The sequence below is a fragment of the Vulpes lagopus genome, chromosome 24 (genome assembly GCF_018345385.1).
Source record: "Vulpes lagopus strain Blue_001 chromosome 24, ASM1834538v1, whole genome shotgun sequence".
In the NCBI taxonomy this organism is placed as follows: domain Eukaryota; kingdom Metazoa; phylum Chordata; class Mammalia; order Carnivora; family Canidae; genus Vulpes; species Vulpes lagopus.
The window spans coordinates 50,549,134-50,572,577 of record NC_054847.1 but is presented as its reverse complement, the minus strand read 5'-3'; the positions used below and the strand labels follow the sequence as shown (position 1 = coordinate 50,572,577).

The following is a 23,444-nucleotide window of genomic DNA, read 5'->3' as shown; positions in this document are numbered from 1 at the left end:
ATCTCTCTCATAAATAAATAAATAAAATCTTTAAAAAAAATCCACAAAGGTGCTACCTTGACCATATCAAGTTAAGAGTACCACCTACTTAATTCTTTGCCCTGGGCCATTCTTTTCTTTTTTCTTTTTTAAAGATTTTATTTATTTATTGATGAGAGACAGACAGAGACAGGCAGAGATACAGGCAGAGGCAGGCTCCATGCTGGGAACCTGATGCAGGACTGGATCCCAGCACTCTGGGATCAGGACCTGAGACAAAGGCAGACACTCAACCACTAAACCATCCAGGTGGGTGCCCCTGGTCATTCTTTTTTTCTAATTAAAAGATTATACTAGGCAGTGTCCCCTTAAGCTATTTTTTGTTTGTTTGTTTGTTTGTTTGTTTGTTTGTTTTTACCCTGACACACCTTAGTCAATTGAGAGGTTTTAGCAAATGGTGTGGAGACCACAGGCTTAATCTGCTTTTCCTTGAGGCTATCTCAACTTGCTGTTGTCACGCAAAGAGACTTTCTTAATTTTTATCTCCTCTTCCTTGGTGACTCACCATAATTATCTTTTCCAATTTTGCAAGGTTTTGAATTTTTCAAATCTTTTTCAATTTTGCTTGCAAGTTCTCAACTTTTTTTTCCTGAGATCCTTTCTTTACAGTACCTTGCCAGCCAACAAACACTATTAACATTTTGTTTTCCAGTTTCTCCCCCTAGGTGTTGAGAAAGAGAATGAAAAACAAAATCTTCTCCCAATCCAGAAATCCTCTCCACAAGCATAGTAGAGAAAGAAAAACACTTCTTATTTTATACATATTAAACCAGAATGTGATGCACATCACAGGCAGTTGGCTGAGAACCTTTTAAGATGGAAAAACATCTGATCCTTTTTATAATTCAAGCAGATAAAACCCACTACCTACATGTTCTCAAGATAAACAATAACTCATTTTAAAGGAGAGGACCCGATAGCACCATTTGTCATACACAGCTCATCCTAGATTCACTTGGTAGAGTGACCATGTATGTCAGCTACTTGGCTTCATCCAGAGGAAAAACAAGCTTCTCCCAGCTTTATGACAGAAAGTAGTTCTGCAATGAGGAGCCAGGTGCCCATCGACATTAGGGCCCTACCCTCTCATACAACCTGGGAGCTAGGGGCACTCTCTCCTTTGGTATTTATATTTCAAAGACTCGGTTCCTGAGTTCTTAGGAAAGGTACTCCAGGGTCTTCAAAGCTGACAAAAGACCTATTTAGTTTTCAACAGAATTTATATAGATACTTCAAAGAGAGAAAGAAGTACCTACAATGATGAGTTTCCTAAAGTCAATACTCTAGGAAAAAGGCAGGCAGGTAAAGCTTCTCCCCACTTTCAACAGAGAGAATGAAGTCTCTTATTTTTAATTTGAATTTGTCCTTACAAATCTGTCCTTATCTAGTAGCTCATTAGACAGGCAATCAGTCTAGCAAGTTATCACAAATTATACCAAGAGGCAAGAATTCCACCAAATGTCTAGGCCTGCATGGTATCCTTCTCCCAGTGGCCATAACATTTTCCTTCCACCCCTGTTCAACCACTGTTTTAGTGCTACATATTTTAGGGCTATTTATTACTGCAGCACTTCTCCTGCTATCCATTTCTGTTAGGATCAAATAGATTTATCCTTAAATAACAAACAAAATCTCAGTGGCTTTAATGCAACAGGAACTTCTCACTCCTGCTAATCCACTTTGGTTCTGAACAACTCTCTGGGGGTAACTAAGACAGCACCCTCATCAAAAAGTAAAGCCTATATTATCTGTCCATAGCCCCTTGTTGGAACTGGTCATAAGGTTCCCCAGACAGCACTGAATGTTGGAAAATGTAGGGGAGCAGGAAATATGTGGAGGGCAGTACCATCCATGCAAAAGGGTAGGGGATCTAATTTTAGGAACTTAGGACAGGTTCAGTGAAGAAACATTGGCAGGTGGCTGGCATTCAGGGTGGATGGATGGCATGAGCAAAGCATAGAGGTTCTTTATTAACCAGTTTTTGCTGCTGGAGTTCAGAGTAAGAAGCAGGAAGTAGGCAGAGACTGTTGGGAAGGCAGATAAAGGTCAAAACCAGGAGTGATTTTTAGGCCATGCCAAAAATATCTTAAAACAAATCCTTTAACTTGCCTAATAACTTCAAATAAATAGAGTAGCTAGGGGTCTTAATCCATTTGGGTTGCTGTAGCAGCACAGCATCTACTGGGTGACTTATAAGCAAAAGAATTTTTTTTTCTCCCTCACAGTTCTGGTGATTGTAAGTCTATGATTATGGCACAGGTAGATGTGATATCTGGTAAGACTTAATGGTTCATAGATGGCTGTCTTCTCACTGTGTCCTCACATGGTGGATGGGAGCTGTCTTGGGTCTCTTTTATAAGGGCAGTAAATCCCATTCATGAAGGGTTCCTTTAGGCTTTTGACCTGATCATCTCTCAATGGCCCCTTGTCCTAATATCACCTTGGAGGTTAGGTTTCAACACATGAATTTTGGGGGCACACAGACATTCAGATCATCGCACTAGATCATTGTTCCCTGAGCAATCATGGTGTGATAAAACATGGGAGCATGAATCAGACAACTCAGGCTAGACTTCTACATCTGCCAGCCACTTACTTTCCAAGTGACCTCAGTTACACTTTATTAACTTTTCTGAGACTTGATTTCCTCATCCATGAAAACTTGATAAAAATGTTTTCTGTTATGCCCACCTTCTATGCTGATATGGGCATAAAATGAAATAATATACTTTGAAATAAGGGCTTTAAAAGCTATCAGATGAAACACGTATATAAGGATGATTAAATTCAGCAGACACCTATTTTTACATTCACAGCACCGTCCAAGGCAATATAGGGAGAATCAGAAAAGGTCTCTTCCTTTGAAGAAATCAACATTCTTCCATGAAGAAAGCTAAGACAACAGACTATGATTTTGCGGTTTCAGCTGCAGAGTGTAATTACAAAACAGAGATTGTATTTTAACAAATGTGCTGAATATAAACATACAAAGGGATTCTATCTGGAAAAGTGGTCTCCTCTGGAAGTGATGCACACCCATATCACTGTTTTATCCATGGTACTTTGACCGATTTCTGAAACCTTCAAGAGGAATTTTCAAAGTGAATTAAGGCATCACTCAAGATCAATCTTGCAATTTGGTGTTCATTTATTTTCATGATGGTGATAACCACACTCATAGCCCCACAACACTGGGAGGCTGGTGGACTGTGGAGGAAGGAAGGGCTAAAATGGTTTTTCTTTTTTCTCCTTTTAAATTTTTTTTAATTACTATTTTTGGTTATTTTTCAATTAAACAGCCACAGTCCTGTCAAAACCCTATACAAATGAAAATATTTTAGTCCTTCATTAGTCAAAAGAATGAACTTAGCACTGACTTGAGTTCATTTCTCTTCAGTTTTAAATTTTTCACATTTTTGAAATTGCAATAGTTTGTTCTTAAAAAACAAAACAGCAGATTGATACATGTGCACTCAAATCATCTAGTTTTTAGACAAATGTTAAGCCTCCCACAACAAAAATCTGGAAAGAGAATTAAAATTATAGCTCCACGTACATATACAAAAAAGCGCTACAGAATAGGTATGCCTTTCTTTATTGTCACAAATGAGGGGTATAAAAACCAAGGATGAAAGTCAGTTTGCCTAATACATAGAAGGATCAATATTTTACCCAAATCTAATAGTGCTGCAAAACACATGTTCTTCCATTATAATATAACTTTACTGATACATCTCAGGTTTCATGATGCAAGTCAAAAGAAATACTTGGGCAGTGAATGTTTTTTGTTTCCAGCAGCAATTACCAATAGATGTTGGTACCAATGAGGTATTAGATTACTATAGAATACAGAACAAAAATATATTTCAACACTTCCAGACACTAGATTTCTTTTTTCCTCCCAGCTTTAGTGAGGTATAACAGACAAATAAAAATTGTATATATTTAATGTGTACAATGTAATTTTTCTTATTAAGACAATTTTTTAGAGCAATTGTAGACTCACAGCAAAAATGAGGGGAAACTACAGAGATTCCCCATCATCCTTCCTGCATCCACACAGTCTCTCCCATTAGCAACATCTCCCACTAGAGTGGGACACTTGTTATAATTTATGAACCTACACTGACACATCAAAATCACCCAAAGCCTATATTTTACACTGGGGTTCACTCTGGGTGTTGTACATTCTGTGGGTTTAGGCAAATATACAATAACATGACTCCAACAATATGGTATCACCTAGAGCATTTTTAACACTAAAAATGCTTTGTGCTTAGCTTGTCCATCATCCTAAACCCTGGCAACCATTGCTGTTTTCTACTGTGTCATTTTGTTTTTACTTTTCCACAATGCCATACAGTTGCGATCATATAGTCAGCAGTGTTAAATTTCACTTACTACTATGCCATTTAAGGTCTCTCCATGTCTTTTTATTGCTTGATAGTTCATTTCTCTTCAGTGCTGAAAAACAGTCTGCTGTCTGAATATACCACATATTTTTTACTCCACTCACCTACTGAAGGACATCCTGGTTGCTTCCAAGTTTTGGAAGTTATGTGAATAAAGCTGCTACCAATATCATGTGCAAGGTTGTGTATAGACATAGCATTTTCAACTCTTTTGGGTAGATACCAAGGAATGTGCTTGCTGGATTGGATGGTAAGAGTATGTTTAATTTTATAAGATATTGCCAAATTGTTCTCTAAGTGGTTGTACCATTTTGCATTCCCACCAGCAATGAAAGAGATGTCCTGTTGCTCCACATCCTTGTCAGCATTTGGTATTGTCAGTGTTCAGAATTTTGGCCATTTTCATAGGCGTATAGTGATATCTAATTGTTGTTTTAATCTGCATGTTCTAGATGACATATAATGTGGAGCACCTTTTCATATGCTTATCTGCATATCTTCTTTAATGAAGTGTCTGTTAAGGTCTTTTGGTCTATTTTTCAATTGGGTTTTGTTTTCTTATTGTTGACCTTTAAGAGTTCTTTGTATAATAATCCTTTATCAGATGTGTCTTTTGAAAAAGCATTCTCCCAGTTGGTGGCTTGTCTTCTCATTCTCTTGACATTGTCTCTTGAAGAATATTAAGTTTTTAATTTTAAAGAGGTGCAGTTTATCATTATTTCTTTCATAGATCCTGTGTTTGGTGTGACTAAAATGTCATCATCATACCCAAGGTCACTGAGGTATTCTCTGATGTTATCTCCTAGGAGTTTTACAGTTTTGCATTTTACATTTAAGTCTATGACCCATTTTTGAGTTAATGTTTGTGGAGTGTGTAAATTCCTTGTCCATTGTCTTGCCTTTGCTCCTTTGTCATAGATCAGTTGATTGTACTTATATGGATCTATTTCTGGGCTATCTATTCTAATCCATTGATTTATTTATGTATTCTTTCACTAAGACCACACTGTCTTAATTATTTTAGTTTTATAGTAAGTCTTGAAGCTGGGTACTGTCAGTCTTTCAACTTTGTTCTTTTTCTTCAATATGTGTTGGCTATTGTAATCATTTTTATGTATATAGTTACTGGTGTTAAACATTCATAATATTGTATAACCATCACCACCATCCATCCTCATCACTCTTTTCATTTTGTAATTTGAAACCCTGTATTACTGAAACAGTAACTCCTCATTGCTTCTCACCTAGCTCCTGGAAACCACCATTTTGTTTTCTTTCTCTAAGATTTTGGCTACTTTAAGTATCTCATATAAATGGAATCAGTTAGCATTCATCTTTTAATGATTGGCTTATTCCACTTAGCATAATTTACTCAAGGTTCATCCATGTTGGAATAGATATCAGCATTTTCTTCTTTTAAAAGCTTCATTATTATTCATGTCTTTAAAACCCATTTATCCATCAATGGACAGTGCTTGCTTCCACATTTTAGCTGTTGTGAATAATGCCACTATGAACATGAGTGTACACATATCTCTTTAAGACCCTACTATCAATTCTTTTGAGTGTATACTCAGAAGTATAATTGCTGGATCATATGGTAAAAATATTTATAATATTTTGAAGAACCTCTATACTGTTCTCCACAGTGGCTCTACGATTTTACATTCCCATCAAGAATGCAGGGTTCCAATTTTTTTTTTTTTTAATTACAACACTTCTGATGGTTGTGAATCTTACTGCAGTTTTCATTTGCAATTCCCATAAGATTAGTGATTGTGAGTATTTTTTCATGTAGTTGTTGGTCATCTGTATATATTCTTTGGGGAACTATGGAGCCCTTTGCTCATTAAAAATATTGTTTTGTTTTGTTGTTGTTGAGTTTTATAAGTTCCCCATAGATCTTGGATATTAATCTATTATTAGAGGTATTATTTGTAATTATGTTCTCTCATTCTGTGAGTTCACTTTTTATTCTATTTATTGTTTATATTATCTTTTGATACACAGATGCTTTAAATTTTCATTAAGTCCAATTGGTCTTTTTTGTTGTTGTTGTTGCCTATGCCTTTGGTGTTATATCCAAGAAATCAATACCAAATCCAAAGCTGTGATTTTTCTCTGTTTTTTTTTTTTTTCTAAAAGTTTTAAGTTTTTAGGTTTACACTTATGTCTTTGATTCATTGTGAGTTAATTTTTTTGTATATGGTGATAGGTAAGGGGTCAACTTTATTTTTTTCACATTTGGATATCTAGTTTTTCTAGCACAATTTATGAGAAGACAGACTATCCTTTCCCTATTGAAAAGTCTTGGCACCCTTGTAAAACATCACTTAACCATACATGAGAAACTCTTTCTTTTTTAAAATTAAATTTAAAAATTTACATACAGTGACATTTATTCTTTACACTACACAGTTCTATGGGTTTTGACAAATGTATAGAGTACAGATCCACCACTAGAATCAAGATAAAGAACAGTTTCATCATCCCCCAAATTTCCCTTATGTTGTTGCTTTGTAGTCAACCCCTCTCTGCACTCCACCTGCTGGCAATCACTGGTCTATTTTCTACCACTATAGTTTTGCTTTTTCTAGAATATTATATAAATACAATAACAGAGTATGCTGTCTTTTGGATCTGGTTTCTTTCCTTAGAATACTACATTTGTGATACGCCTATCTTGTTTTGTGTATCTGTGGATTTATTACTGAGTATCACTCTATTTATCGGTTTACCACAGCCTACCCATTCAGTAAAGGGCATTTGGTTTTTGGCTTTGGGGCAATAATGAATTAAATGGCTATTCATATCCAGGTTTTTTTAATGAACATATATTTTTATTTTTCTTGAGGAAATAACTTCGGAGCAGGATTGTTTGGTCATATGAGATATATATGTTTAATTTTACATAAAAATATGCCAACTTGTTTTCCTAAATGGCTATATCATTTTGCATTTCCACTAACAGAAATATGAGAGTTCTACCTGCTGTGCATTCTTGTCAGTACTTGGTATTGTCAGAGTTTTCCTTTTATTTTAGCCATAATAATAAGTCAAGAGTTATATCTCATTATGGTTTTAATTTGTATTTCCCTAATGGTAATTAGGTTTGCCATCTTTTAGTGTGATTATTGGTCAACCATATATCTTCTTTGATGAAATGTCTGCTCAAATCTTTTGCCTGTTCTTTAAATTGTAAGTTGTGGTTTGTTTCTTATTAAATTTTGAAGTTTTTTACAAATTCTGGATACAAGTTCTGTGTCAAATATGTGACTTCCAAATCTTTTCTCCAGAACTGTCTTATCTCTTAATTTCCTTAAAAGTGTCTTTTATGGAGCTAAGTTTTAAATTTCGATACAGTTTAATTTGTATCTATATTTTTTAGATCATGGTTTGAAGTCTTTTTAAGAGCTCTCTGTCCTACCATTCCTTTTCACTAATTGGTGATGCATTAGACAAAGAGTGATTTCTCTCCGCATTTGTGAACAAAAAGGTTTAGGAATAAATTATGTCTACTTGTGACATCACAGAATCCTTGATTATAGCACAAGGAACTGCTTCCATTAACCATCTTCCCAAAGAAATGGTATTGTAGTAAGCACTGTTTTACATTTCCAATTGTTAAAATCTGTAATCAGATTTCTTCCTAAGCTTCTAAATAAAGATGTTTTTATCAAAGTTAGTAAGACAAATTTTGAGCACCAATTTTGTTATATTAAGCATTGTGCTGAATAGGGAGGTTAAGTTTTGAACAATAACTTTATAAAAAAGGATTTAGGGCTCATTTGAATTTTGTTATGCAGCCATTTGAACCCATTCTGATGTTTGCTTACAATATTTATGAGGTTGTATGAAGTGAAGATGCCACATCAGCAGTTAAAAACATAATTCTGTCTTCCACAGGATAAAATTGCACATAATCATGAATCCTATGACTTCCTCTGCAGGTCTGGATATCTTTTCTGATTTTTTGAGAAAAAAAAATTAGCTGCATAGCAGATTGGTTGTGTTTTACTCTAAAAATGCAAACTTACAATCATTATGGTAAAAGAGCGATTGCTCTAAGCTGGCATGAGACTATGAATTCATCTCCCAGACACCATGCTTCTCCAGGGACAATTCCCACTGAAAGCTTCCTGGTCCTTATTTTCTTTCTCTTCTCATACCTGCCATGTGCTCCCTGAAGTTTATGGTGTATGATTATAATTATGAGGATGTGTGAGATATGTTTCTCCAGAAAGAATGATCTAGGTCCTCTCCTACTGTTTATTTTTATGTTTTGTCGGTACAGTGGAATTTAACAATGCATTTGAAAAAAGCCTGTCAGTGACAAAAGGAGTATTTGACATATCCAATTTATTACTTTTCAGTACATGCAGTAGTATAAACAAATGGCTAAAAATTGCTTACCCAATAGTATGCTTTCTGCAAAAAGCTAATATAATAAAACCCAGAAAATGCAGATCTTCAAGGTTGACTAGGATGACTGGCTGGGTCTCACCTGCCAATCTGTCCTTTAAGTTGTCTTCATCATCTGTGCCCTCCCCTCTCTCCCTGACTCCCAGTCCTGACCCAGGGAATAAAATGTGCTTTTATATCTTGGATCAAGCATAGGCAAAACTTCTGCCTTGGACTCTCTTTAACAAGAGCAGGATTGTCTGGAATTTACCAAATAGATGCATAGAATAATGGTCAGTAGTCCAATTATTAAAGGGCAAAGGGCACCCAAATTGAGAAAAGGAAAAAAATAAAAATGAACAGTATATACAAGGACAGACCTCCAATTTTAAAGATAAAGACACAAACAAAAAGAGAAAAGAAAAAAAAAAAGACATATCGAAGTCCTTGATCAAAATAGAAACATCTTAAATCATCATTTTAATGCTTGTGGTTATAGGGTTAAGAAGAGCTCTTTCTGTACCATTAGAAGATGTATGAATTGATATTACTTCCCTTGAAAGCAATTTGCTATATCGTGAAGAATCTTGAAAATATTCGCATCCTTTGACCCATTAAGCCTTTACAAAGGCTTTGCTAAGGAAATAATCAGAGATTTGCACAACTTTTCACAGATGGTCAGCGTGGCTTTATTTATAATAGTTTATTTTGGAAACTTCTCAATGTTAAATTAATGATGGCAAAGCCATATGTTCAGATGCCATACAGCCATTAGAATCTTGATTTTAAAGGACTCAGAGATTACTTCTCAGTATAATAAGTGAAAACAAAGGATAAATATCTTTATTTGCATTGATTTTAAAATGCACTGGAAAGAAGTCCATCAAAATATTAAAAGCAGTAATCTTAAAATGGAGAAATTATGAGTGATTTTAAGCTTTTCTTTCCAACATCTCTTTCAAAAGCTTGTATTGGCTTTTTAATCAGACAAGATAGGTATCCAAACAAATTCTCAATACTAAGGGGAAAAAATGGAGATTTACATAGAGAATATAGAAAGTATAACACCTGGCCAGGTTACCAAAACAGATTTTTGACCTTGTAGTATCTCTACAACAAAAGTCTAGTTGTAGGGGTGCCCTGGTGGCTCAGTGGTTGAGCGTCTGTCTGCCTTTGGCCCAGGGTGTGATCCTGGGTCCAGGGATTGAGTTCTGCATTGGGCTCCCCACAGGGAGCCTGCTCTTCCCTCTGCCTGTGTCTCTGCTTCTCTCTCTGTGTCTTTCATGAATAAACAAAGAAAATCTTAAAAAAAAAAAAAACAAAAAACAAAGCCTAGTTATATCTCACAGTTTCAAGAGTCCCTGTCCAGACAATGCTTGAGGCTCTCTCTCCTTCCTTGGCTCCATTCCTTCCAGAAGAAGTATTTTTATTATAAAAGTAACAGTGGTCATTGCCAAACATCCAAATGGTATGAAAGCATATAAAACATAAGACCTGTTAATGATCTATTTTTTCCCCACAATTTTTTTTTCACATTGAAAACATTGGAGTATAATTTGCATATAGTATTACAAACATTTGGTAAGCAGTTCCATGTTTTTTTGATGAACATCAGAATACCGGATATTTTTCTTAGTTCTCCAAACTTCCTTACTGTCCCTTTACAGTCCATTCTTTCCAATCCCACCTCAACCCCAGGGAACCACTGATTGGCTTGCTGTCACTAAAAATTATGTTTTGTTCATCATAGAATTTTCTGCAAATGAAATCATACATACTGCTTAGAATAATTTTTTTGAGGTTTACCTATGTTGTGAGTCACCGGTAGGTAGTATTCATTGTATAACTACATTATAATTTGTCTTGCCATTTATGGATTGATGGCCATTTTCCAATTTTTCCCCTTTTTTTAAAAAAAAGATTTTATTATTTATTTGAGAGAGAGAAAGAGAGAGAGAGAGCATGAGAAGGGTGAGGGGTAGAGGGAGAAGCAGACCCCCCACTGAGCAGGGAGCCCAACTCCCAGAACCCTGGGATCATGACTCAGCCAAAGGCAGATGCTTAACCAATGGAGCCACCCAAGTGCCCCTGATTTTTCCAGTGTTTGTTATGAATAAAGCTGCTCTGACCCTCCCAAAGCAAGTATTTGTATATTGTTTGGGGGGGCAGTTGGTAGGTAAATATCTAGGAGTAAAATTTCTCTGTCATGTGGCACACACACAAAAATTCCAAACTATTACTTTAAGTGGTGTTCTTTTTCCCAGTCACATTAGTAATGAGACAGAGTAAGAGTGATTCCTTCTCACCTGACAGGGTCAGGGTTTTGTTTTGTCTTTTGATAGAGGGGAGAGAATAAACTGGTATCTTTGTGTGTGTGTGTGTTGTGTGTGTGTGTTTAAGATTTTATTTATTTATTTGAGATAGTGCACACAAGCAGTTGGGGGGTGGGTGGGAGGTGGATGGGGCGGGGAGGACAGAGAGGGAGAAGCAGACTCCCCACTGAATAGGGAGCCTGATTTGGGGCTCCATCCCAGGACCCTGGGATCATGACCTGAAACCAAGGCAGATGCTTAACCACTTAACCAACTGAGCCACCCAGGCACACCCTTTCTAATATATATTTCCTCAAGGCTAATGATGATAATAAGCATCTTTTCTTGTTTGTATTGTCTATGAGCTTATCTTCCTTTATAACTTGTCCACATTTTTTTTTATTATTTTATTAAAGGATCATTTGTTTTATTTTGGGCTGTAAGAGTTCTTTAAGAATTATTAATATAAATTCTTCATCAGATACGAATTTGTGAATTTTTTTCCTGGTCTATGGCTTGACTTTTTCTTTTCTCCCCCCGCCCTTCATTTTCTATAGAATGTCTTTTGAAGAGCAGATGTTATTAATGTTGATGAAACCCAAATTATCAATATTTTTTCTTTGGATTGTGCTTTTAGTCTAGTATTTAAGAAACATCTGCCTATTTCAAGGTTAGAGATTTTTTTAATGTTTTCTTCTATAAATTTTATAATTTTAGCTTTTACATTTAAGTCTATATCCATTTGGAGGTTTTTTTTTTTTTTTTTTTGAGGGAGGGTATGGTGAAGTATATTAGCTTGAGCTGCCATAAAAAATGCCATGGACAAGGGGTTTAAGGAGTTGAAATTTATTTTCTCATAGTTCTGGAGGCTGTCTAAGATCAAGATTCCAGCATGATCAGTGTCTGGTGAGGACTCTGTGTCATGTAGATGGCCACCTTTTCCTCACATGGCAGGAGAGAGAACAAGCTTTCTGCTGTTTATTCTTATAAAGACTTTAATCCTCCCATGATGGCCCCACCCTCATGATCTCCTTTAAACTGAATTGTTTCCAAAGGCCCCAAGGCCCCACCTCCAAATACCTTCACACTTGTGATTAAGACTTCAACATATGAATACTGCTGGAGAGGAACTGGGCACAATTGAGTCCAGGGCAGTGAGGTAAGAGCTGTTTGTTTTTCTTTTTAATGGGTATCCAGTCATTCCAGCACCATTTTTTTTTTTCCACATTGAATTATCATAGCATATTAATAAATAAATAAATTGGTCATATAAGTAGGTGTCTATTTTGAACTTTTCATTCTTTTCCAATGATTATTAGGTCTATCCTTATGTCAATACCACACTGTCTTGATTATTATAGCTTTATAACAAGTATTAAAATCAGGTAGTGGAAGTCCATCAAATATGTTTTTTCCAAATTGTTTTAGATACTCTAGGTCTTTTGCAATTCCAAATACATTTTAAAATCAACTAGTCCTTTAATTTAGGTAAGTCATTTGGGATTGTTATCGAGATTACAATGAATCTATACATTGATTCCAAGAGGACTGTAATGAATATAGCGTGTTTCATTTCCCAAACATGGTATATATAGATCCATTTATTTTGGTCTTCTTTAATTTCTCTCAGTCATATTGTGTGGTTTTCAGTATAGAGCTCTCACATATATTTTGTTAAAACAATATAATTTCATATTTTTACACTATAAGAAATATTAAAAATATTTTCCTTTTCAATTATGCATTGCTTGTATATAAAATAAAACTGATTTTTGTCTATATGCTGTGACCTCTCTAAATTCACTTCTTAGTTCTTGTAGCTTTTTACTGAGATTCTTTTAGATTTTTCCCTAATATACTTAAGGGTAAGGAAGTTTGATTTTCATTGCCCTACACTCTGATTTTTCCACAGGCAATACTATTGAAGTGTAACTTATTGCAACGAATTACCATGGTAAATTAGAGAGTTCTTGTATGTTTGCTGATTCTTCAATGAAATAGGCAACTAGTAACCCATAAAATTACATCCAAGCACCAGTTAGCATAAAGACAGTCATTCAGTATTTTCCCCTTATTTCCCCCAAAGTCTTGCTGCACCAGGTCCCATTTTTGCCTCAAATTCATGACTTTTGACAGATAACACTGATTTTTAGTCTTTGACATCAAGTTTCTAATAATTGCTCCAGCATTTGAGCACTGGCTTCTCCCAAGCTTTTTGCTTGACTTATCTCTCAGTATTTGGCTAAGGATATACCTTCACAGAATTCTCTAATAATAGAGCTCTTTAGAGGTAAGTAGAAACTTCACTCAGAAAGTGGAAAGAAACAAATTATATAATTTCTGAGGAAGAGTACATAATCATGATTTCTTAAATGCCCATTATGTGACAATACTGTGCTGTATGCTGCTTTATATTCACAAATTTTGCTCAATCTCCCCAAATTTATGTAGGAAGTGGAGATTAGAATTCTTCTAACACAAAAAAGAAAACTAGAAGACAGAGGGGTTGAATGGCCCATGCTAAGTTATTAACAAGTGACAAAGCTATGATCTAAATCTAGTTCTCTCTGATTCCCAGAGTATGTAGGAGTATGTGTGTCAAGATGATTTTTAGATATTATTAACCATTTTTTAAGAAGTTATTCTGACAAACAAAAAAAGTGTAGAAAAAGATTATCTCCTAAACCCAGAAAACTAAACAAATACCAAAACAAAAATAAAACAGAAAAACCTTGAGGATTATGGGCCTTACCTACTCTGAGATATTATATTTTTTAATGTACCTTAAAATTATTAAAAATTACCAAAATCATAGAAGACCAATTAATATTGATTGTCAGATAAGCCAAGGTGCATGTCAGGTAGTTTGATGTTTTGGTAAAGAATGACATTTTAAACACCTGTGTAGAGCTAGTATGTTCCTGATAAAGACTTTGGAGGAACAAGAAATTGGCAAAAACTGATGGACTGGTACAAATGGGAGTGAAAATTGTACATAACCACTATAAAGGAAGATGAAAAAACCTTACTTGTTATTTAAAATCCTGAGTAGATGCCTTCTGATATGAGGGAATAGACAGGTAACAGTATGGAGATTCCTCAAAAATTAAAAATGGAAATATCATATGATCCAGTAATGCTACCTCTGGATATTTATCCAAAGAACATGAAAACACTAATTCAAAAAGATGCATGCATCCTTATATTTAATATACCATTACTTATAATAACTAAGATATAGAAGCAGCCCAAAGGTCCATTCATAGATGAGTGGAAAGAGAAGATGTGGTACACACACACACACACACACACCCCACACTGGAATATTATTCAGCCTTAAAAAAAAAAAGAAATCTTGCCATTTGCACAACATGGATGGGCTTAGAGGGTATTATGCTAAGTGAAATAAGTCAGACAGAGAAAAATAAATACCATATCATTTTCTTTATATGTGGAATATAAAAAACAAAACAAATAAACAAACAAAAAACCCAAACATGCATAAATACAGAGAACAAAGGTGTGGCTGCCAGAAAGGAGGGGGTAACAGGATTTGAGAAACAGGTGAAGGAGATCAACAGGTACAAACTTCTAGTTATAAAATAAAATAAAATAAATGAATCATGGGGCTGAAAAGTATAGCACAGAGAATATAGTCAATAATATCATAATAACATTGTATGATGACAGAGGGTGACGCATTTATCATGGTGAGCATTGAGTCATGCATAGAAGTGTCAAATCATTATGTTGAGAAAGTAGAAAAATAGGAATACCTAGGAGAAAAATCCAGAGGAGAGAATGTTGGAGGTAATATTATTACACAATGAAAATAAACTATCACCTTTTCTATACACACACTAACTTTTACATCCAGAAAAAAAAAAAAAAAAGTATCATAAGCCTTATGTTAGGGAATAAGTTATAATCCCTTTTTCATAACCACATAATTTTTAAATAGTGTATATGTCTAAAAATATTCATTTTCTTAAGAGAATCTTTATTTCCTAATAGTTATCTAGAATGTGATTGCTATTATTGGTGTCAGTATCTATGCAGACTGAAAATAGACAGCTGAGTGAACTCAGAGCCACTGAGTAAATATAAGATTGGAGACTCGGGGGCACCTGGGTGGCTCAGTGGTTGAGCATCTGCCTTTGGCTCAGGTTGTGATCCCAGAGTCCTGGGATCAAGTCCCTCATCTGCCTATGTCTCTGCCTCTCTCTCTCTGTGTCTCATGAATAAATAAATAAAATCTTAAAAAAAAAAAAAGATTGGAGGGTCTTTGAGTAATCAATGTTAGAAAGGGCTTAATTTGACCTAGTGCAAAAGGATCCAGACTGGTAAAATTAGCTTCAGCTCAGCTCAGGGTTTTTTTCCTTTCCTTAAAATTTTAAAAGACATATGGCCTTGGCCTAACCTAGATGGATATTATTAGAACCTGACCTTGAGTAAGTATTTATTAGTTTTGTAAGAACAAAGTTATGAAATTAAAATTGCTATATCAAGTACAACAAAACTGCACTATCACTGTCTTCTAATATCACAGATTCATTTCCAGAATGTATAAATCATGTCCCCAGTGTGAAGACTGATACATTAAACATCTCTTCTATAGAATCCCCAAATCTAAGTAGGCCTTGTTTTGGATGCGTGACAACAACATCACGAATGGGTCATTGCACAGAAACATTCATTTAGCTGGTTGAAGCTCATGTCTAAACTCATGTATATAAATAATGATTATGAGACAGGCATTCGTTTAAGACATTTATGGATTCCAACCAGATGCTATGACCAAGAAACCAGTGTATTTGCTTTGACATACTCTATTTAAAATCTGGGCTATACATTTCATGTGTTTATAGATTTGCCAACATTTCTTCAGTCACCCCGAATTAACATTTACACTTAACTAATGTTATTAACATAGAAATCTGGGTAAATGAATACTGAATTAACATATCTTAAACCTAAAAAGTAATATTTAAGTAATTTAATATAAAACTCCTTTCAAATTTTTTTGCTTATAAAAAACTCAAAAAAATAATGCCAGTCAGGACATGTTGAATATCATGAGAATCCTATTGCACCAAAAATATTATAGATACACCAAAAATATAGCATTGTATTATATTATAAGATATGGCATGGTTAAAATAATTATGAAATTAGTTTGAGACCAGTGTAAAAGACTGATATGTTTTGAATGGGGTAATTAACCTGTTGGGGAATTAACATATTTTCTTCAGATTATTAAAAAAAAATCAGAAGAAATTATATATTTGATGATTTCTACCCTTTCTGAAAACAGTGATCATCCCAGGCACTAGTGAACAGAACTTGTCTTTCAGGAGTCTATTTGTTAACCCACCTCTTGCAGTTGGTTATGGCACTTAGAGCTTACCTTCCTGATTCAAAGGTGAACCACGTGGAGTCCCGTCCATATCTCCTCAGCGAGCTGAGAGGCCACATCACCAGTTTGACCTTGGCATTGTGGATATCCCAGAGATAGATATTCTCATGGGTGATCTGCATTGTGCATTCACCATAGATATCCAGATTTGGTGTAGGCATAAGATACACATTGAATCTCTCTGCAGAGAAACAAAGAATGGGGCAAGTTAAGTGAAAAGAGATAGGCCTCTTTATGGTAGCAAAGTATTAATTTATATACCTACCTACAGCCTTCAAAAAGCATTACCATGTCCCTTGGGAACATCACACACAGTGTAAAACACTACCCTTTCCCATTTGATGTATGGGAAAATGGGTTAATTAAAATACTAGTTCCTTCTCTCACTTACTCATTCTATACTTTGTGTTGCATGTATTCTCTATGGTGAGGGTGCAATGGTTAATTGTACAATGGAAACATAAGGGTAAAAGCTAAGTGAGGTCTCTGTCAAAATGACATTTACTGTCTCCTTCACACAATCTTAAATGCATATCATATACATAACTCTGGTAAGGAATGTCTTATTTAATTTAAGCAAGAATTTAATCAATTTTTCTTTTGTGTTATGAAGTATTTAATGCACACTTAGACTGACTCACAAAATATACTGTATTCACAGTCAAATTCAGCATATGGTAATCACCGATATTCATTACTGTCTTCTCCAGGACTTGATAGTGTTTTCATAAGCAAAATAAAAATACACAGCCACTCCCATTTGTTGGATATTCTATAGTTGAAAATCTGATTATTAGGCAATGATTCCAAACCTTGCTTTATAATTTTTTGTGTATCTCAAAAACTACTGCAAAATTCTGCAGGCTTTGATCCCCATTTAAACACATTAGATGCACTTTATAAAAAATAAGGTTAGTTCATAATTTCCAGGAAGGAAAGAACTTGGTACAACCTATAAAGTGTCCTAGAAAATATGCCTAATTTATAGCACCATATTCTTGCTTTATAGTAGTAAGTAATCAATAAATACTGGTTAACTCTATGAACGAAATACATATATCCCATGATGAATATGCACCACAAGAATTGAGGAATTATTAAGAAAATATCATGATAACAAAGAGTTTAAGAATTACTGGCAGATACATCTTTGTGAGTTTGAATTTAATTGTGAATCATGCTCTAAAGGCAGTGCTGTTGAATTAATGATTTTGAGAGGCATAAGGGTGCAGCTGCAGTTGAAAGAGGATTGATATGTTTTGGAATGTGCCATCATCCATCATAATGTCATGATCTTAAACACTGAATGTTTGCTGGTACTAAGCTGGAATTGTCTGTATAATAGAATTTTTTCTGTGGCAGGTACCTTGCAGAGTATTGCTTTGCTGATGCCAACAACAACAACAACAACAACAACAACAACAATCAGATTCTAAATGTGTTAAACATGATAGCTTGAAATTTAGTCACCATATGGACAATACTTTATTCAAGGGTCTAGATATTTTTATCAAAATAATATAGTGATTCAATTTTTTAGATTATTGACCCATATAACTGATATGTGTATGGATTCTACATTTATTTCCCATAGAAAGGAAAAAAGATAATAAAGCTGAAGAAATGAAGAAAGATCACTGCCCCATTAATTATCTGCAATAAAAAGTATATATATCTTCTATAAATCTTAAAATTCTTATGTGCAATCAAGTAAAATCTCAATATTTTGCACTTAATACAGCACTCACATTGCTATCACAATTCCCACTTCAAGGGGATTACAAGCAGTAAATCAAACGGGCTTGACCTCATGTAAGAATATGAATGAAAGTTGGCCCCAACAGAATGACTCATGCATATAGATAATGCCTGTATAGAAATCCTCTTTTCTTTGGTCAAGACCCTTTTGATGAAGTTCAGCTTTTGTATTTAGAAGTCATCATATGTCAGTGGCATCTGTTGTGCAGAGGCAAAACACTGTTGTTATAAAGTGGAATGTAAAACATTCCTTTACATTCCTTCCTCTCCATCAATTACAGGGTCTGAAGATAGCTACCAAAGAATCATTGCCAAAATGTCAAGAAATAACACTTCTTCTAAAATATTGAAATAAACATCATTAACCAATTTTGGTGTTGCATAAGGCTGCACTGACCCTTGATATTCACACTCATAGTTTGATGTTGAAAAAAGAGAACATGAGAAAAAAACACCTGACATCGAGTGTCCTCCACATGGGTGATATACATGGAAAATCACCTATAGCCTACAGAGTATTACAGAGGACCCAAAAGAACTATTACATTTTCACTGAAATATCTGTGTGCTCTAATGCTGGTAGGTAAAACTTAGAAAAAATAAACAAAGAGTACAATAATTGCAATGGACATTGGAGAAATGTGGAACTGGAAAACACAAAAATAATGAATTTAGTAAGATTCACATGATGGAGGACTCTCAATGTCAAAATCAGTAAGGTACATTACAAACAAATACAAAGAGATTGGATAACCTGCCCCAAAGGAGTCCTTCCAAGGGCCAGCCGTAGGCTACGTAAAACAGATGAAATGTGTCTTCCACATCCTTCTTGCCTAACTTCTACTTTCCTAGTCTTAACCAGCAATTCACATTAACTGTTACAGTTTGGAATGCTCTTATCTTGCTTTTGATACTATTTCTTTCATCCTACAAAAGGAATTATTCTAAGAAATTTTATTTTCAATTTTTAAGTATTCAAAGGCCATCTTATCCTAATGACTAATTTCCAAGGATTTGAGATTCAATTAAAATGTAGACTAATTTAATCCAGGAGAGGATGAAGGCAGCTCAACTTATCTAGTAAATTATTCTTCTTTGATTCCATTGTCATGGAAAAAAATGTTTCTGCATCTGCTATGAGTAAATTATCTTATGGCCTTAATAATATAAAATATGTTGCTGCTTCACTAAAACTTGTTAGTTTCCATTAGAAAGACCATTTCAATATGAAATAGCTAAAATTGGCTCCCCTGAAATGACTTTTTAAAATGTTTAACTTTGAGACCCCTGGGTGGCTCAGCGGTTGAGCGTCTGCCTTTGGCTCAGGGTGTGATCCGGGTTCCGGGATCAAGTCCCACATCAGGCTCCCTGAGGTGCCTGTTTCTCCTTCTGCCTGTGTCTTTGCCTCTCTCTCTCTTTTCTCTCATGAATAAATAAATAAAATCTTTAAAAAAAATGTTTAACTTTGTGAAATAATTGTATGAGGCAGGTGTTTTAACCACTCTCTAATCATGTCACTTTTTTTTTAGGTTAAAATTTTTTTTAAAGGATTTTATTTATTTGATAAGGAAAGCATGAACGAGAGAGCACACAAGCAGGGGGGAGAGGGAGAAGCAGGCTCTTTGCTGAGCAGGGAGCTCGACATGAGGCTCAATCCCAGAACCCCAGGATCATGATCTGAGCAGAGGGCAGACACCTAATGATTGAGCCACCCTGGCACCCCTGTCACTTTCTTATTTAAAAGCCTACCTTTGGTTTTTACTGCTGAGAGCATTAGTGTGCATCAAAGTTATCTGGAGGGCTTGTTTAAACACAGACTGCTGAGTAGTCCTCTAATTATTGTTTCTGATCCAATAGGTCTGGGCTGGGGCCGGACACTTTATATTTCCACTTGTTCCCAGAAGACGTTGATGCTGCTGCTCTGGGGACCACTCTTTGAGACTGTTGATTTGCAAAGGTCATTTTAGAGTATTGCCAAGGAAGTAGTGGCATGAGAGGAACTATGAGGGATGCTTTTGAAAGTGATGCAGTGTTCTAGTAGAACAAACCAGCACATTTAATTCAAAACTGTCCTTTAATCTTTGTTCAAATAAAGTAATCCCATCTCAACTGACTCATGACTGATTTGGCAGGAAAGAGTTCTTATGCGAATTGGAACAAAAGAACTGAGAGGCTTAGAAAGAAAGGTCTATGAAAAAGAATTTTCAATTCATCAAAGTATACATATTCGAATAATTTTCCTTTAAGGTAATCAACAATAACGATAAGAACACTGTTACGGAGCACTAAACACACTTCTAAGTACCCAAAAGAATTAGAAAAGAAACTAGCTGTTTAGTATGTATGTTGCCAAAGCTGCATAATGGCTGATATATGAGAAAGCATAATTTTATTTTAAATGGCTAAAAACAATAGCAAGATGAAGTATTTACAAAACAAACTTATATCCAACAAAGATATTTACGATTTTTAAAAAGATTTTATTTATTTGAGAGAAAGAGCAAGAAAGTGCGAACATGAGCAGGAAAGGCAGAGGGAGAAGCAAACTCCCCACTGAGCAGGAAACCTGATGCGGGGCTGGGTCTCCAGGATTATGACCTGAGCTGAAGGCAGACACTTAACCGACTGAGCCACCCAAGTGCCCCAGGATGCGTACTATTATTGAATCTGCAGTTGTGTTTACAAGGGCATTTCTACTCTAGGGTTGGATTAGGAGGTCCAAAGGACTAGACCATGCCCCAAAAGGCCTGGGACCAGAGTTAAGGTGACAACCACAAGAACAGTCTCCAGGGGACTATAAAACAAGATTTAGTCAAATTGAATTGGACAAGGTGTGGCAAGAAAGGGGAGCTAAACTCAGAAGAAATGTCTTGGAAAAGGCACGGTGTGATTCCAAGTGATGTGTGGAGACTGAATGGTCATCAGCCCTGGGAAGGAAAGGACCAAAACTTTCCTTTCTTAGCCAATGATCTGGTTTAGGGCAGGAACAATCCAAATATAGCTACGAGTTTGAGCCTGACAAGTGGAGACAAGTGGAGCATGGAGGGGTTTTGGGAAGCAGAGGATCGGAGATGTGGTTTCTAACATGAAGCAAAACATCATCTCGTGAGGAGAAATAAATAAGCAGAACACAAAAGGATGATAAGCTTTTTGACCAGTTTCATGATAATTTCCATTTTGTAACAGTGCAGTTGGAAAACTGGGTTTAAAACAAGAGCCATACTAAAAACAAATATATTTTTACTCCCTTGTAATTAATTAAAGAATTTGAGAATTTTTTAAAATACAGACTTTTGGAATTTATATATTAAATAATTTTGTGCATCTAGCACATACTGAACATTCAGTGCATTGTGACTGCATTAACATAGAATGCATCTTTTGTATATTAGTTACTTAGAATAAATTTGGGAAATGTCTATTAAATGCCAATTCATTCCTTTTCTTAAATTTAATTTTAAATTTTTAAAAGATTTTAAATCTTTTATTTATTTATGAGAATAAATTTATTTATTCATGAGAGACACAGAGAGAGAGTAAGAGAGATAGTCAGAAGGAGAGGCAGGCTCCCTACGGGGACCCTGATGTGGGACTCGATCCCAGAGCCCCAGCATCATGACCTGAGCCAAAGGTGGACGCTCAACCACTGAGCCATGTGGGTGCCCCCATTCCTTTTTTTTTTTTTTTAAAGACGGATTCTGGTAAGATTTAATTGTTCGCTCATATCTCCTCTACTCATTCCATTTCTCTTACTACTTCAGAAGTTATGGACTTGAAGGTTGAGTAAAAAAAAAAAGGATGGAACATGGAACTAAGTATTATGCCTAAATATTTGGAAAGCAAGAGATCCATAAATATTACAGCTCATCAGGTATACCACAGGAAGAGGTTACAAATTTTGTAGTAGGCTTTAATTTTTAGTAACTTCAGGTAAGCGGGTGTGAGCTCCTATACTTTTTCCTCTTCTTTTAAAATCCATGTGTAGCTCAAAAGGAGAAAAAGGTATTCTTTCAGCTTGTTGGTTACAACCCTGAATTTCAATTCCAGGGTTTTCCAGAGAGTACAGGCTTAAATATTTGAAGTTCATTAATGAAAATGTGTAGATATTTTAAATTAAATAACAGAAAATTGGGGATCCCTGGGTGGCTCAGCGGTTTAGCGCCTGCCTTTGGCCCAGGGCGTGATCCTAGAGTCCCGGATCTAGTCGGGCTCGCGGCATGGAGCCTGCTTCTCCCTACTCCTGTGTCTCTGCTTCTCTCTCTCTCTCTCTCTCTCTCATGAATAAATAAATAAATCTTTAAATCTTTAAAAAAAAGAAAATTAATAATTACATATAGTATACATGTAAAATAATTACATATATATATACACACACATTGGCTTCATAATGATTAGTAATAGTGATCAATAATTGGTTAATTTATCTATAATTTTAGATTTCATCTAGTTGTTTCTATCAACCAGTGACTCCATAAGTAAAACTCTATATGCAACCTACTGTTCAAAATAACTTTATTTATTATTATTATTTTACAAAATAACTTTAAATATTTAACTGAGATTTTCTTATGGCAAGGAATTCAATTGTTTTTTCTTTTTTCCAAAATGTCACATGATCAGGAAACTCACTATTTATAGAAAAAATTTGTTTAAATTAAATTTATCACTGCAGCTGGTTCATTAAAAGACCCAGATTTTGTTGTCTCATCAAATGTGGAAATGCTGTCGAGTTGGTGACCTTTATTTTCTTATTTGGCTATCATGAACAGCTGTAGCCTGTTTCTTGCATCCTGCCCTCAGATTTACCATGGTGGAAACAGAAACCACTGAATCTCCAAACTCAAGCTGTCCCCTCAACTCTCTTGTACACTGTTCTGGCCAGCCTGGGCATGATGACGTGTTCTACACAGCTCCATCAGCGTGGACAGGTTGAGGGGTCATTCTCCCCATCTGGCAAACTATCCAAATCCTGTGACTAGTTCTCTAGCCTCTCCTCTTTCATCATGCTTGGAAGGGGATGTGTCCCTTCTTTCTGCTCTTCTCCTATGAAAGACCTTCAAAGCCTTCTCTTCAATCAGTCTTCCAGCCTGACCTTTAGAATTTCAT

The 23,444-nt window shown here is 35.4% G+C and overlaps 1 protein-coding gene across 2 annotated transcripts in view; it reads right to left on the bottom strand.

Annotated features, from left to right (window-relative positions):
- DOK6 (docking protein 6) overlaps positions 1-23,444 on the bottom strand; it is a 398,908-nt gene that overhangs the window by 158,260 nt on the left and 217,204 nt on the right. For both annotated transcript variants that reach the window (XM_041739589.1, XM_041739588.1), the window contains exon 5: positions 16,572-16,761. In XM_041739589.1, the coding sequence (XP_041595523.1) occupies positions 16,572-16,761 (190 nt within the window). The remainder of the gene's footprint in view (positions 1-16,571; positions 16,762-23,444) is intronic.